Below are 17,285 nucleotides of genomic sequence, written 5' to 3' on the forward strand. Positions count from 1 at the left end.
TGCCTCATCAGGAAAGAGGGAAGGAGAGGGAAAGACGAAAGGATGTGGGTTTTAAGGGAGAGGGTAAGGAGTCATTCCAGTCCCGGGAGCGGAAAGACTTACCTTAGGGGGAAAAAAGGACGGGTATACACTCGCACACACACACATATCCATCCACACATATACAGACACAAGCAGATATATTTGAAAAGTCTGAAATATGTCTGCTTGTGTCTGTATATGTGTGGATGGATATGTGTGTGTGTGTGCGAGTGTACACCCGTCCTTTTTTCCCCCTAAGGTAAGTCTTTCCGCTCCCGGGACTGGAATGACTCCTTACCCTCTCCCTTAAAACCCACATCCTTTCGTCTTTCCCTCTCCTTCCCTCTTTCCTGATGAGGCAACAGTTTGTTGCGAAAGCTTGAATTTTGTGTGTATGTTTGTGTTCGTTTGTGTGTCTGTCAACCTGCCAGCACTTTCATTTGGTAAGTCACATCATCTTTGTTTTTAGGTATATTTTTCCTTCGTGGAATGTTTCCTTCCATTATAGACACACACACACACACACACACACACACACACACACATGAGCCATATATATATATATATCTATACATGAAATGTCTGCTTGTGTCTGTGTATATGCGGATGGATATGTGTGTGTGTGCGCGCACGAGTGTGTACCTGTCCTTTTTTCCCCCTAAGGTAAGTCTTTCTGCTCCCGGGATTGGAATGACTCCTTACCCTCTCCCTTAAAACCCAAATCCTTTTGTCTTTCCCTCTCCTTCCCTCTTTCTTGACGAGGCAACTGTTGGTTGCGAAAGCTAGAATTGTGTGTGTATGTTTGTGTTTCTCTGTGTGTCTATCGACCTGCCAGCACTTTTGTTTGGTATATATATATATATATGTCCAAAAGAACAGATACCATCTTAGTATATATATAATAGAGGGAAATATTCCACGTGGGAAAAATATATCTAAAAACAAAGATGATGAGACTTACCAAACAAAAGTGCTGGCAGGTCGATAGACAAACGAACACAAACATACACACAAAATTTGAGCTTTCGCAACCCCTGGTTGCTTCGTCAGGAAAGAGGGAAGGAGAGGGAAAGATGAAAGGATGTGGGTTTTAAGGGAGAGGGTAAGGAGTCATTCATTCCAATCCCGGGAGCGGAAAGACTTACCTTAGGGTGTGTGTGTGTGTGTGTGTGTGTGTGTGTCTGTGTGTCTATATATATATATATTTAAAAAGAAAGATGATGAGACTTACCCAACAAAAGCGCTGGCAGGTCGATAGACACACAAATAAACACAAACATACACACAAAACTCTAGCTTTCGCAACCAACGGTTGCCTCGTCAGGAAAGAGGGAAGGAGAAGGAAAGACAAAAGGATTGGGTTTTAAGGGAGAGGGTAAGGGGTCATTCCAATCCCGGGAGCGGAAAGACTTACCTTAGGGGGAAAAAAGGACAGGTTTACACTCGCACACACACACATATCCATCCACACATACACAGACACAAGCAGACATTTGTAAAAATGCTTGTGTCTGTGTATGTGTGGATGGATATGTGTGTGTGTGCGAGTGTAAACCTGTCCTTTTTTCCCCCTAAGGTAAGTCTTTCCGCTCCCGGGATTGGAATGACCCCTTACCCTCTCCCTTAAAACCCAATCCTTTTGTCTTTCCTTCTCCTTCCCTCTTTCCTGACGAGGCAACCGTTGGTTGCGAAAGCTAGAGTTTTGTGTGTATGTTTGTGTTTATTTGTGTGTCTATCGACCTGCCAGCGCTTTTGTTGGGTAAGTCTCATCATCTTTCTTTTTAAATATATTTTTCCCACGTGGAATGTTTCCCTCTATTATATATATGGTTTCCCACCTCCGGAAAGGCAACTCACTCACCCTTCACAACCTTTCCGGCAAACCTCAACCTCCTCTCATTGCACACAAACCCAGTCTCTCCCATCTACTCAATCTCCCACTTCCAGCTCCACTCCCTCCAAAAAAATTATATATATATATATATATATATATATATATATATATATATATATAATACTACTATATATATAATACTACTGTATGCAATGCATTTCCTCTACCAAATATATCAAATATCTTGGACCAGCTACAGCACGCAAAGTACTTCTCGACACTCGATTTTGCGAGCAACACCGTCGAATGTTGACGGGCGAGGAGGATGGATAAAAAAAAATTGCATTCAGTTCGAACTACCAGAAATATGAGTACAAGCAAATGCTAATGGGGCTCAAAGCAGCTCCACGATACTTTCAGCGGCTAATGAACACAATTTTGGCCAGACTGCAAGGGATAAAACATTTTGCTTATAGGCCACTTTACCATCTTCTTTTTCTGTGCGGATGTACAAAAAGTGCCCAAACTCTTACAGGAATCGGCAACGTACCGCGAGTAATGAGTATAATGGGCGGGGGCACTACGAATGTAGTGCAGGACAATACGTTGAGAATGTGGGTGTCATGGGAGGCATGCCAGAGATAAGTCCCTGCAGTTGCACTATCCTCTGTGCCCTTGGTGGCTCAGTTGGATAGAGCGTCTGCCATGTAAGCAGGAGATCCCGGGTTCGAGTCCCGGTCGGGGCGCACATTTTCATCTGTCCCCGTTGACATATGTCAATGCCTGTAAGCAGCTAAGGGTTGTCATTTCATTGTAATATCATTTAATTGCCTGTAGTGCACTATGACTCCACTTCTGTTTGCCACTTGCGTCTAACTTTTTCAGAGCCGATAATAGTGGGGTGTTTCAGGCACTCTTGCTTTCTACAGTTTTATTATTTTTCAGCGTTTGTTCAATTTGCTCTTTTAATACCTCTTGTGTGCACTTCTGGAATCTGGTACGATCTATTCACCACCTTCCGCGAGTGTTCTGGTGCTATCAGTATCCTGCAGATGTATGTGGCCGTCTGTCACCTGAAACTTGGGATACATCTCCGTATTCATCCACTCTTGCTCTTTTTGCTTCTGCATTTAATTTTGATTTTTCCATAATGCACTAATATAGCTTTTTGTCTTCAAGGATTCCTTATTGCCTTTTACTTTGTGGACTTCCACTAGTGCCTTTAATGCTTCTGTCACTAACCTGACATTCTTCAGCCGAGCTTTGTCCTCTGAAAAATTCACTGCAATGACTCTGCATTTTGCAATTTCACTAACAACTCTTATACACACACCCTGCATAAAGTCCCCTTTTTTCTTTTTGGGATAGCCATTTCCCTTTCACTATGCCACGATACATTACTGTCCACTTTTGATATTTTCCTCTCGTGATCCTATTTCCCTGTCGGACTCTCGATCAGCTTCTAAACCGTAACCTTTTGGTTTCTCCTCTACTGCTAACGGTTTGTCTTGCCTTTGAATTCTTAACACTTTTCCCACATAATCTAATTCAATCGTATGCCGTGTTATAAAAGTTGTATTAATCTGTCACGGGAGACGTCCTGCCCTGACCCGACATCGACACGTCGCTGTCTGTGGCCGTAGTCTGTTACCCAAACTCTAGGCATATTTAAAATGACAGTGCCCACCTGTCTCAGTTTTTCTGACTTTTCCCCGATTTACTTGCACTGTCTTTGTGCACGACTTGCACCTTCGTGGTAGTCCCTGGCACAGTGACCTGTTCACTTACATTTAAAGAACATTACGTCTTCTGCACTCGTACACAGTTCACTGTTACCCGGCAGACAGAATTTCCGTGGACATAATCTGTCACTCTCCCTACAGCTATCTATAAATGTGCTAAGCTCTACATCCATCACTTGTGTTAACCACACTCTGCATTCCGCATCCCTGTGACCTTGCTCGTCGCAGTGATAACAGAAGTTTGGAAATTCTTTAGTTGTCATTATTCGGACACTGCCCTCGGGGTTATTCTATTTACAATTACTGGCAGTATGCCCTCGCACCCCACATGTAAAACACTTGAAATCTTTTACATCTCTGGATGGTCGTACGACCTCATCTGCATGCCCAAATCTCGTTCGTGGGACTATTCCGCTGTCTCTCACTGAGAGTAACGCATTCATTTTCTGCAGAGCAAGTTCTACTGCCACTGCTAGCCCAATTTCATCGTCTCGGCTTCACCTCGTGTATAACATACTGTACCTATGAAGACAACTAATTCAGTTGCTCCCCTTAAATTGTCCCTGCTGGCCACCATACTGACAGCCTCTTTGAAGTCACTTTGCATTTCATCAGTCTTGTTTGCCCCTGTTGCAATTTGTTCTCATTGTCCTTTCCTGACTTAGAATATCTTACATTACGTGCACAATAGTTTATAATAGTTAATAGTTATATTGCCGGAGTAGTTCTCTTCGAGGATGTGTTCCACTTCGTTGCAAGTACCTGTTCTTCTCCGTACGTGTAGCCTTGACCTCACTTCTCCATAATTTTTGCTTTTACGAATTTTAAACAAAAATGTCATGTTCCTTCAGCTTCACTAGTTCAAATGCAAATGCAAATCAACATTTTCAGTAAATTCCCTCAGGACCCTCCTGTTATCAACAAAAGATTTTTCTATAATACAACTAAGCTTCTTTAGCACGTACTGTACTACTTTCTGACAAGCTTACTTCACAACAAAAAGACTGCTGAACAAGTAAGCTTTTGGTCACAAAGATTTCTTACGGAGTAAATACACACACACACACACACACACACACACACACACACACACACACAGCAAGGTGCTGTACGTGGGTGCATACAGGGACAAGGTGGGGAGAGGTTAGGATGGCTAGGTACAGTCAGGAGGTTAGACAGTGGGCAGGGAGAGGAGGGGAAAAGGAGAGAAGTAAAAATACTGTGGTTGCATTGGTGACTGTGTAGCGCTGGAGTGGGATCAGGGAAGTGGATGACAGACAATGACCCAAAGGTTGAGGTCAGGAAGTTATGGGAATGTAGGATGTATTACAGGGAGAGTTTCCACCTGCGAAATTTAGAAAATGCTAGTTTTGGTAGGAACGATCCTGATGCCACAGGCTGTGAAGAAGTCACTGAAGTGAAGAAGATTGTTTTGGGCAATGTGCTGTGCAACTGGTTGGTCCAGCTATTTCTCGGCCACAGTTTGTCGGTGGCCGTTCACGTTGAGAGATAGTTCATTAGTTGTCATGCCCACACAGATTGCAGCTCAGTGGTTGCCGCTGAGCTTCTAGGTCACGTGACTGCTTTCACAGGGTGACCTTTCGTTGATGGGTTAGGTGACGCTTCTGACTGGACTGGAGTAGGTGGTGGTGGGTAGATTACAGGACCGGTCTCGCATCTAGGTCTGTCGCAGGGATATAAGCCACGAGGCAAAGGGTTGGGAGTTGGGACGGATGAGGATATTGTTTAGGTTTGGTGGGTGGCAGAATACCACTGTGGGAGAGTTGGGAAGTACCGAGTAGGATATTCCTCATCTCGGGGCACGACGAGAGGTAGTCGAAACCCTAGCGGATTGTGTGACTCGGCTGCTCCGGTCCTGGGTGCTCCTCTGTGGCCGGACAATGGGATTTTGGCAGGTGGTAGATGAGACACAGGAGATCTGTTTCCATACAAAGTCAGGTGGATAATTTCGGTACGTGGAGACGCAAGTGAGACGGTAGGTATATTTCGAGAGGGACCGCTCGTCACTGTAGATACGACAGCTGCAGGCGGCTAGACGGTACGGAAGAGACTTCTCGGTAGGGAACGGGATGCGGGAGGTATTGCCGGTGGTTGGTACGTTTGACGTGGAGTGAGGTACCTGTGTAACCGTCTTTGAGGTGGAGGTCGAGATTGAGAAAGGTGGCTCGTTGGGTTGAGAAGGACCGAGTGAAGCAAATTGGGAAGAAGGTGTCGAGGCTCTGGAAGAATGTGATGAGGTGTCCTCACCCTCAATCTAGATCATGAAGATTTCATCAGTGAATCTAAATCAGGTGAGGGCCACCTTTCTCAGTGTTGACCTGCTCCTCAAAGATGGCTACATCATTGTTTCCATCCGTATAAAACCTACCAACCACCAGGAACTTCCATTTTGACAACTGCCACCCATTACATAACAAGAAGTCCTATCATAAAGCCTAGAGACCTGTGATTGTCACATCTGGAGTGACGAGCAGTGCCTCTCAAAGTATACCGAGAGTCTGAATGAGGCCTTCACAGATCGAACTTACTGTCCCGACCTTGTGCAGAAAGAGATCTACCCTGCCTTATCTCTCGTCACCTACCACCTCTCAGTGTCACACCGTCTGGCCGTAGACTAGCACTCCCCTTGTGACTCAGTACCACCCAGGACTGGAGCAAATGAACCACATTCTCCACCACAGTTTCAACTACCTCTCATCATGCCCTAAAATGAGGAATGTCCTACCTACTATCCTTTCCACCCCTCTCACAGTGGTTTTCTCCCACCAACTTAATCTAAACAATATCCTCGTGGTGCTACAGACAAATTTTGAAAATCAGGTGGACTGATTTGGAGAGAGGGTGCTGTTGAGGGTTTTTTTTTTTTTGTGGTTTTAGGACGCACAACTTCAATGGTCATTAGCCCCCTGACTACTCTAAGAATGCACCGCGAGGCACAAGTGGACAACAACAACTAAAAGGGAAAACACGATAAAAGACAGACTGACAGGCATAGGATTAAAAAACAGCATCATCAAATGTCCTGAGAAAGGTTTGTCAAATTGATAAAACGAAGAACACGAGCAACTGCTCGTGGGTCATCCGCTAAAATGGCATCGAAAGTATTTGGCAGGTTAAGATCGAGGCGCAGGGTGTTAAGATCTGGACAGGACATTAAAATGTGTCTAACCGTCAGCAAGTGCCCACATGGGCAGAACGGCGCCGGCGCAGCCATCAGCAGATGGCGATGGCTGAACCGGCAGTGTCCAATTCTTAACCGGGCCAAAACTACCTCCTCCCGCCGAGAAGGGCGTGAGGAGGACGTCCAAGCCACGGGAAGAGGTTTTAAGGCCCGAAGCTTGTTGTCTGTAAGTGCAGCCCAATCGGCATGCCACAGCGACACAATGCGCCGACAAATGACCCTGCTAAAATCGGACGAAGGGACACAACAAGAAGCTGTCCGTGGCTGGAGGACCGCAGCCTTGGCCGCGGCATCTGCAGCTTCGTTCCCAGGGATACCGACATGGCCAGGAACCCACATAAAGCTAACCGGAGAACCGACGTCCACCAGCTGCTGAAGAGATCGTTGGATCCGGTGTACGAAAAGGTGAACCGGGTACGGATCACTGAGGCTCTGGATGGCGCTCAGGGAGTCGGAGCAGATGACATAAGCAGAATGTCGGTGGCGGCAGATGTAAAGAACAGCCTGGTAGAGGGCAAAGAGCTCAGCTGTGAAGACCGAACAGTGGCCATGGAGACGGTATTTGAAACTTTGTGCCCCGACAATAAAGGAACACACGACCCCGTCATTGGTCTTAGAGCCATCTGTATAAATGAAAGTCATGTTGATGAACTTCGAACGAAGTTCCAAAAAACGGGAGTGGTAGACCGAACCGGGGGTAACCTCTTTTGGGAGCGAGCTGAGGTCAAGGTGAACGCGGACCTGAGCCTGGAGCCAAGGTGGCGTGTGGCTCTCGCCCACTCGAAAGGTTGCAGGGAGTGAAAAATTAAGGTGTTGAAAGAGGCGACGAAAGCGAACTCCAGGGGGTAGCAGGGCAGAGACATACAACCTGTATTGACGGTCGAGAGAGTCATCAAAAAAGGAACGATAAGATGGATGGTCGGGCATTGACAGTAGCCGACAGGCATACCGACAAAGCAGTATATCGCGCCGGTAGGTGAATGGCAATTCGCCAGCGTCAGCATGAAGGCTCTCTACGGGACTAGTATAAAATGCTCCGATCGCAAGTCGTAAACCCCGATGTTGTATGGAGTTGAGGCGGCGTAAGATGGATGGCCGTGCAGAGGAGTATACGAAGCTCCCATAATCCAGCTTGGAGCGGATGATCGACCGATATAGACGAAGTAGGACAGTTCGATCCGCTCCCCACGACATACCACTGAGAACACGGAGGACATTTAAAGAACGGGTACAACGGGCGGCCAAATATGACACATGTGGAGACCAGCTAAGTTTCCTGTCAAATGTAAGGCCTAAAAATTTGGTTGTCTCCACGATTGGGAGAGCAACGGGACCGAGTCGTAAGGACGGTGGGAGAAACTCTTTGTAGCGCCAGAAGTTAATACAGACCGTCTTCTCGGCAGAAAAACGGAAGCCATTGGCGACACTCCAGGAGTAAAGACGGTCAAGAGAACGCTGAAGACAGCGCTCCAGGACACGTGTACACTGCGCGCTGCAATAGATGGTAAAATCGTCCACAAAAAGGGAGCCTGATACATCAGCTGGGAGGCAATCCATTATTGGATTGATCGCGATGGCGAAGAGAGCGACGCTCAAAACTGAGCTCTGTGGCACCCCATTCTCTTGGCGAAAGGTGTCGGACAGGACAGAACCCACACGTACCCTGAACTGTCGATCCATTAAAAAGGAACGAATAAAAAGAGGGAGGCGACCGCGAAGGCCCCATGTATACATGGTGCAGAGAATGCCCGCCCTCCAACAGGTGTCGTAAGCCTTCTCCAAATCAAAGAACACAGCCGCGGTCGGGCACTTCCGCAAGAAGTTATTCATAATGAAGGTCGACAAGGTAACCAGAAGGTCAACAGCAGAGCGGCGCCTACGAAATCCACATTGTACATTGGTAAGTAGGCGTCGAGACTCGAGCAGCCAAACCAATCGAGAGTTAACCATCCGCTCCATCACTTTACAGACACAGCTGGTAAGCGAGATAGGTCGATAACTGGAAGGCAAGTGCTTGTCCTTCCCCGGCTTAGGAATCGGGACAACAATAGACTCGCGCCAGCATGCGGGAACATGTCCCTCAATGCAGATGCGATTGTATGTACGAAGAAGAAAACCTTTACCCACAGGAGAAAGGTTCTTCAGCATCTGAATATGAATAGATTCAGGCCCTGGAACGGAGGACTGTGATCGGTCAAGTGCGTTTTCGAGTTCCCGCATGGTGAATGGGGCATTATAACTTTCACAATTCGAGGAGCGGAAGTTAGGTGGCCTAGCCTCCTCTGCCTGTTTGCGGGGGAGGAAGGCAGGGTGGTAATGAGCGGAGCTCGAAACCTCTGCGAAAAAGCGGCCGAAGGCATTGGAGACAGCCTCAGGGGCCACAAGGACGTCATTCGCGACCTTCAAGCCAGAAACTGGGGAGTGGACCTTAGTGCCAGATAGCTGGCGCAGGCTACCCCAGACAACAGAAGAAGGAGTAAAACTGTTGAAGGTGCTTGTGAAAGCAGCCCAGCTGGCTTTCTTGCTTTCTTTAATAATACGACGACACTGAGCACGTAATCGTTTATAATTAATACAATTCGCCACTGTAGGGTGGCGTTTAAAGGTGCGTAAAGCACGTCGACGAGCACGTAAAGCGTCTCTACATGCTGCGGTCCACCAGGGGACCGGTATGCGACGTGGAGAAGAAGTAGGGTGAGGGATGGAATATTCAGCAGCAGCGAGAATGACTTCCGTGAGGTGTGCGACCTGACGATCGCAGCTTGTGAAGGTTTGATCCTGAAAGGTCGCCCTGGAAGAGAAGAGCCCCCAGTCTGCCTTGGAGATGGTCCAACTAGAGGAGCACGGAGAGGGGGTATGCTGCAGGAGATGGATAACACACGGGAAGTGGTCGCTCGAATATGTATCAGCAAGTGCATACCACTCAAACCGGCGTGCAAGTTGGGGAGTACATATAGAGAGGTCTAAATGGGAATAGGTGTGAGATGTGTCCGAAAGAAAAGTAGGGGCACCAGTATTGAGGCAGACAAGATTGAGCTGGTTGAAAAGGTCTGCTAACAAGGAGCCCCTTGGGCAGGATGCTGGAGAGCCCCAAAGGGGATGGTGGGCGTTGAAGTCTCCAGTTAACAAAAATGGTGCAGGTAGCTGAGCAATAAGTTGCATCATGTCTGCCCTGGTAACGGCAGATGACGATGGAGTGTAAACGGTACAAAAGGAAAACGTAAAAGTGGGGAGAGTAATGCGGATGGCAACTGCCTGCAGGCCGGTGTGCAACGTGATGGGATCGTAGTAAATATCATCCCGGACCAGCAACATAACCCCTCCATGAGCTGGGACACCTACCACAGGGGGTAGGTCAAAACGCACAGAGGTGTAGTGTGCCAAGGCAATTTGATCGCATGGGCGTAGCTTCGTTTCCTGGAGGGCTACGACGAGCGGACGGTGCAAGTGGAGCAGCAACTTCAAGTCCTCTCGGTTGGAGCGAATGCTGCGAATATTCCAGTGAATAAGTGCCATCGTAAGAAAAGGAAGATGAAAAAAGGGGTCACCTCGAAGGCCGCTGAGGGCATGGCTTCGAGCGAGCACCGCCGCCGCTATCAGTAGGCGGACAGTCATCGTCCATTGGGTCCATAGGTTCATCGGCCATCTCGGGAGGATGGCCGGGAGGGGGAGCTTCCTCCGCCGGTGAACGGCCAGATGTACGGCTACCAGCGGTGCGGCCAGGCGAAACGGATGACGGCCTGGGGCGGCAACCGCTGGGTGGCGCAGGAGAAGAAATGCGCTGTGGCGGAGAAGGAGAACTGTGCTTCCTATGAGCCTTTTTGGAAGGACGTTTGGTGGAAGTACCGGTCGAAGGCTGGGAGGTCGAGGAACGTAGGAAGTCTGCACGGGATGGTTCCTTCTTGAAGGCCCGTGCATCTGACTTCGGGGTCTTCGTCTTAGCAGAAGCTGATGAAGGGGCTGGTGTCTGTGGGGTGATGGGAGGAAGAGGAGACGTCGACCGCGCGATCTTAGCACTGGCCGAACGGACGACCATGGTGCTGAAGGTCAGATCGCATGTCTGGGTTGTTACCTCCCTGGTAGTCCGAGGAGAGGCGAGGACAGTACTGTATTTCCCCGCTGGGAGCAGCGCGGGCTTCCTACTAGCCAATAGCTTGCGAGCAGCCGAGGTGGACACTTTCTCTTTGACCCGAATTTCTTGGATACAGCGTTCTTCCTTATAGACAGGACAGTCGCGGGAGGATGCGGCATGGTCACCCTGACAGTTCACACAACGAGGAGACGGAGGTGGACAGTCACCCTCATGGGCATCCCTGCCACAAGTGACACATTTAGCCGCATTGGAACAAGACTGTCGAGTGTGATTGAAACGCTGACACTGGTAGCAGCGCGTAGGTGTCGGGACATAGGGGCGAACAGAAATAACCTCGTAGCCCGCCTTGATGCGCGATGGCAGCTGAACACTATCGAAGGTCAAGAAAAGTGTCCGGGTCGGTACAAGGTCATTGTTGACCTTTCTCATGACCCTATGGACAGCCGTCACGCCCTGCTCAGCGAGGAAAGATTGAATCTCCTCGTCAGTCAATCCGTCGAGGGAGCTAGTATAGACTACACCACGAGACGAATTCAAAGTTCGGTGGGCCTCCACCCGGACAGGGAACGTGTACAGGAGTGTGGCCCGAAGCAGTTTTTGTGACTGAAAGGCACTCTCAGTTTCTAGTAATAAGGTACCGTTACGCAACCTGGTACAAGATTTGACAGATCTGGCTATGGCATCTACGCCCTTCTGGATAACGAAAGGGTTGACAGAGGAAAAATCCTTTCCGTCCTCAGATCGAGAAACGACGAGGAACTGTGGGGCAGGCGGTAGTACTTTTGTCACTGGTGGCTGGTCACGTTTCCGTTTTTGGGCAGAAGTCGAAAGCGATGGAGTAGAATCCATTGCGGAGGAATCCCCCATGATTGCCAGCGTCTCCGATGGCGCGCTCCTTCCTTGTGGGGACCTTCTCAGAGGGCACTCCCGCCTTAGGTGAATGTTTACACCTCAGGTCACACCTCCCGAGAAACAGACGGAGGGACCAATCGGCATGGTGAGAAGGTATCAGCTCAGGCAATCACCCCTCCCCGGGCCTGGCCTTTACCAGGGGGTACGCGCGTGCCTTACATGTCTACCCATGGCGGGGACTTACGTGTTACCCCGTCACCGGCTACGCGTGCGAACGCGTGGGTCGGCCTTCAGGCACGCACAGGGAGGAAGGAAGAAGAGGAAAAAGAAGAGAGAGAGGGAGAAAGAGGACAGACTGTCTCAAACGCCAAGGCGGAGACCAGAGAAGGCAATGAGAAAGCAAGGAGAAGAAGGCAATGAGAAGGCAAGGAGAAGAAGGCAAGGAGAAAAAGGCAATGAGAAGGCAAGGAGAAGAAGGCAAGGAGAAAAAGGCAATGAGAAGGCAAGGAGAAAAAGGCAATGAGAAGGCAAGGAGAAAAAGGCAATGAGAAGGCAAGGAGAAGTCAAGGGAAAGAGTAAGGAAGACAGTGAGGTGGAGAAGAGCAAAGAAAGGAACCAACAAAAGGAAGGAAGAAACGAGAAGTGAAAAACCAAAAAGACCACGATTATAGGTCATGGAACCGTCCGTCTCCGGACGCAGGCGCTAACTACCCCCGTGAGGGGGATGGACTCCTTTTAGTCGCCTCTTACGACAGGCAGGAATACCTCGGGCCTATTCTAATCCCCGGACCCGCAGGGGGAGCTGTTGAGGGTAAGAACTGTATAGGAAGACAGAGACTGGAATACATTTGGCAAGTAATTGAGGATGTAGGTTGCAAGTGCTACTCTGAGATGAAGAAGTTAGCACAGGAGAGGAATCCGTGGTTTGTTGTTGTTGTTGTGGTCTTCAGCCCTGAGACTGGTTTGATGCAGCTCTCCATGCTACTCTATCCTGTGCAAGCTTCTTCATCTCCCAGTACCTACTGCAGCCTACATCCTTCTGAATCTGCTTAGTGTATTCATCTCTTGGTCTCCCTCTACCATTTTTACCCTCCATGCTGCCCTCCAATACTAAATTGGTGATCCCTTGATGCCTCAGATCATGCCCTATCAACCGATCCCTTCTTCTACTCAAGTTGTGCCACAAACTTCTCTTCTCCCCAATCCTATTCAATACCTCCTCATTCGTTATGTGATCTACCCACCTAATCTTCAGCATTCTTCTGTAGCATCACATCTCAAAAGCTTCTATTCTCTTCTCGTCTAAACTATTTATCGTCCACGTTTCACTTCCATACATGGCTACACTCCGTACAAATACTTTCAGAAATGACTTCCTGACACTTAAATCTATACTCGATGTTAACAAATTTCTCTTCTTCAGAAACACTTTCCTCCCCATTGCCAGTCTACCTTTTATATCCTTCCTACCTCAACCATAATCAGCTATTTTGCTCCCCAAATAGCAAAACTCCTTTACTACTTTAAGTGTCTCATTTCCTAATCTAATACCCTCAACATCACCCGACTTAATTCGACTACATTCCATTATCCTCGTTTTGCTTTTGTTGATGTTCATCTTATATCCTCCTTTCAAGACACTGTCCATTCCATTCAACTGCTCTTCCTAGTCCTTTGCTATCTCTGACAGAATTACAATGTCATCGGCGAACCTCAAAGTTTTTATTTCTTCTTCATGGATTTTAATAATGGGTCACATCAAGTCAGTCAGAAGACTGATGACTCAAAAAAAAAAATCCCCCACTCCATCCTTACTCCCAACCCCACGCCTTATATCGCTGTAATAGACCTAGACGCAACACGTGTTCCGTACATCTTGCCACCTCCGCATATTCCAGTCCGGTCACAGGTTTCACGTATTCCGTGAAGGCAGGGCAGCCTGTGAAAGCAGTCGTGTGATCTACAGTGGCCACCCAGTTGCAAAGCACGTTGCCCGATACAGTGTTCTTCACTTCAATTACTGCTTCACAGTCTGTGCCATCTGGATCCTTCCTACTAAAACTAGCATTTCTGAATTGTACAAGTGTGAACTCTCCCTGCAATATATTCAACATTCCTGTAATTCCTGGCTTCAACCTTTGTTAGTCACTGTCATTCATCCCTTTCTCTGGGACCCACTCGAGCCTACACAGCCTTGTATTCCACCAATGCATCCACAGTCTTTCTACTTCTCTCCTTTTCCTCTCCCACCCCTCACAATTATCTAACCTCCTGATTGTACCTAACTGCCCCACCTTGTCCCTGTATGCTCCCGTAAGCACCACATTACTCTCCCCCATCCTCCTCCTTACCCCCACCAACAGATTGCTCGGCCCATCGTGCACAGTTGCTCACAATCTGGCCTTGGCAACCTCACGTAAGTGTGAGTTGTATTTGTGCAAATGTATTGTGTGTAGTGTCTGCTGCAGGAGGAGGCATTTTGTCCAAAAGCTTACTTGTTTAACAGTTTTTTGTTGTGCATGTCCGTGACTCGACATCTCCACTATATGGTGAGTAGCAATCTATCCTTTTCACAATGATGTGTGTTTTTGTTTCTTCTGTGTGTATAAAATGTAATATTTTACTTAATCACAGTATATTGTTTCAGCAGAAAATGAGTTGCCTCACCTTCTGCAGGAAATGATGGTGGACTACGAACCACGGGTTATTTGTTCAGCTTTCATTGCACTCTCGGGCTATAGTGACAGTGGACTTTATTCGGAAAAAGATGTTGTCTCCAATTTGAGACATCAGGTAAATTGGGTACTAATGTTAAACCGTAATTTTCATTTAAATTTTTGGATCCTAACATGTGTTATTTAATTGCAGGTATTTACTGATAAAAAAATAGTTCCAATATTTGAGGTAGATCAGAGTCTGAATAGCTACGCGTGGGACTTCTATAATCACGGTATACGGAAGGCCATTTTAAAGGAAAATTTAATAAGACATGGTGATGACTTCAATTATTTGAAGGATTTTTTGTTAGTTTTGTTAGCAGTGTACACAAGTCTGCAAGATTTTGATGATGCTGATGAAAACAGAGCAGTTATACGAACATTTGGAATAATATCAGAAAATTTCAGAAAGAAATTTAATAAAGCATACAAAATTGTAGAAGATTGAATTGATAGTACAAAAATGTGGAGTATGTGCCTTAACAATCTTTTGCTCTTTGGTAAAACTAATGTACATTTTAAATCAGGTAATTACTGCAGTGAATGTGCACACAGGGAGTTATTTACCCTGGTATGTGCTTTGAATATTTTCTCAAAATAATGTCTTTATCGATGTATTTTATTTTTGATCCAAGATTTTTATGGTGATTTATGTGGATGGATTCCAGAAAAAAGTTAAATTTATCCAGCTGATTTTGATAAATGAAATATTAATGCTGTTTTTTATAAACTAAAATGATATTTATATTAAGTTTCTTTTAATTTTGTACAGAATGGTTTTAGGGAAAGATTAAATTTATACAACTCATTTTAATATGAAATATTAATGATATATTTTATGAATAAAATGGATTTTTGTATTAACATTTGTTCACTTTTTTTTCATGTACAGTATCTATACCATCTTTCATCGTCAGAGCTGTTTGACAATGTCAAGGTGAATGCAGAGCTTAAATGTAATAAATCACTGATATAAGTCAGTTACTTGCTTAGCACAGGAATCATATGAATACAGGCTGAAAATATGCAAGAACAGAGATAAATAGTAACTGAATAAGGCAGCTGACAGACATAAGATGAAATTTTGGGAAATATTCTTCAAGACCTGACAAGCTAATGTGTGTAATATGTTCTTTGAACTGATATAAAACTTCCCAGGAACCATGCTGTAATCTCATCCCTACTAGAATGCTGAGGATGCCTGAGCAATTGTTAAATCGGTCAATATTGTTACTGAAAAGCATTTTCAAGCAACAGACGTAAAAGTGTATAGGATACTGTATTATGAATGATATGGTACTTTCTGCTTCTTTTCTTTAAACAAAAAACTCATCAGCAAACTCACAGGGAAACAAATTGTAGATTATTGTATACTTTGGGCAACATTACAAAAACTCCTTAAGTAATTTTGTGATTGTATCAAAGTGCTGGCAACAACTATATAAAACTAAATGGGGTAACAAGCTAATACTGGAAATAACACTAATAGTGCAATGCATTTGATGGAGGACCATGGTTGGCCTTGTGACCAATACATATATCAATGGAATTCAAGTAAATAAATTGGATCACTTTGGAAGGTTCCAGTGAGATGCAATGACGTGAAATAATATCAGTCAAATATGCCTATAAATGCTGCATCTGCTATTGGATGAATGTCATGAACAACAAAAAATTATGCCAGACTGATTTGTCTTCTTCTGAGGACCGGGTCAGCGAAGATGAGACAACTGCAGGAGAACTGGGAATCTCCAGGTATGGAAGCAGTTGTTCTGCCTCCTCGGGTTCCCAGACTCGGCCAAATAATTTTCCTGGGCATGGTGTCATTCTTGCTATCTCCACACGGATGCAGATTGTAGACTGGAGTGCTTTTACTGTGTTATTGGTGGGGATGGTGATGGCCGGAGGTTAACTCCTGTAACGGTGGTGTGTGCCCCTTAGTCCATCAAGGTAGTAGCTGTGTTTGTTGGCTTGTGAGATAACCACCTGTGACCTCAGCAGTGAGTAGCTTTTGACCTCGAATGCCTCGCAGTGATATTAGCAGTCAACTAAAGGATTGTGTGTAGGTGTGGTATTAAACTGTTGAGTCTACTTTGAAGGACATGGTTGTTAGTAAAGGTATGCTGTTATAAGTTGTGGGCTGGAGAAGATTTGTCTGTGTAGCACCTACAGCCACACTTTCAGCTCAGCTGGGCTGCTTCTATCCATTGAGGATGAGCTATATACATTAATAAATGGGATGGGAATGTGTTTGGTACCATTTCTTTTACAAACATTTTCCTACACTGTGGCAAACAATGGAGGTTTTGTATCTGAGTTCATAGTTCTGGGTTCTCAGGTATGACCTGACACTTTTAGGATGTGTAACAATGAAAGATGTTTCTGATGTTTATTAGTAAGTGTTGGAATAGCCTACTGTGGGAGATATTATTATGAACCCATCACTTCTACAAGACAAGATGGCGAGTGAGAATCTCCTCCTGTTATATGGGATCACTTTTTCCTTGCTCTGGAGCTGTTTAAGAGAGAAGGAGAAAAAGATAAAAGGTCATGGCTACAATTAATGCCATAAAAAACGGCTGTTGAACTGCCTTGTGTTAAGATATACTTCTTGTCTTGCTTTTGCATAATCTATGTATGTTTGAAGACGATCAGTCAACCCACTTGTTATATAAGACTGTGTTATAAAAAGTAATGTTGTTGTAAGAGAAAATGTAAATGCTGAAGATATAAAGTTCAGGGAAATACGGAAGCGTCCGAACCCACCCGTCTGCTTTGACCCATGACATCACAAATATGGCGGAAACAAAAACAAACACACACA

At 46.0% G+C, this 17,285-nt stretch overlaps 2 protein-coding genes and 1 non-coding gene across 7 annotated transcripts in view; 2 read left to right on the forward strand and 1 right to left on the reverse strand.

The window, feature by feature from the left end:
- LOC126108445 (probable ATP-dependent RNA helicase DDX60) overlaps positions 1 to 15,268 on the forward strand; it is a 204,753-nt gene extending 189,485 nt beyond the window's left edge. For 2 of the 3 annotated variants that reach the window (XM_049913659.1, XM_049913658.1), the window contains exons 8-9: positions 14,392 to 14,537; positions 14,613 to 15,268. In XM_049913659.1, the coding sequence (XP_049769616.1) occupies positions 14,392 to 14,537; positions 14,613 to 14,909 (443 nt within the window). In that variant the 3' untranslated portion in view covers positions 14,910 to 15,268. The remainder of the gene's footprint in view (positions 1 to 14,391; positions 14,538 to 14,612) is intronic. The other variant, XM_049913660.1, reaches the window with a different exon arrangement.
- LOC126108447 (uncharacterized) overlaps positions 1 to 17,285 on the reverse strand; it is a 158,915-nt gene that overhangs the window by 139,000 nt on the left and 2,630 nt on the right. The gene's annotated exons all lie outside the window — the stretch shown is intronic.
- On the forward strand, positions 2,527 to 2,601 carry Trnat-ugu (transfer RNA threonine (anticodon UGU)). Its single transcript has one exon. It is a non-coding gene; the product is annotated as a tRNA-Thr (tRNA).

This window comes from Schistocerca cancellata, chromosome 11 (genome assembly GCF_023864275.1).
Source record: "Schistocerca cancellata isolate TAMUIC-IGC-003103 chromosome 11, iqSchCanc2.1, whole genome shotgun sequence".
Classification (NCBI taxonomy): Eukaryota; Metazoa; Arthropoda; class Insecta; order Orthoptera; family Acrididae; genus Schistocerca; species Schistocerca cancellata.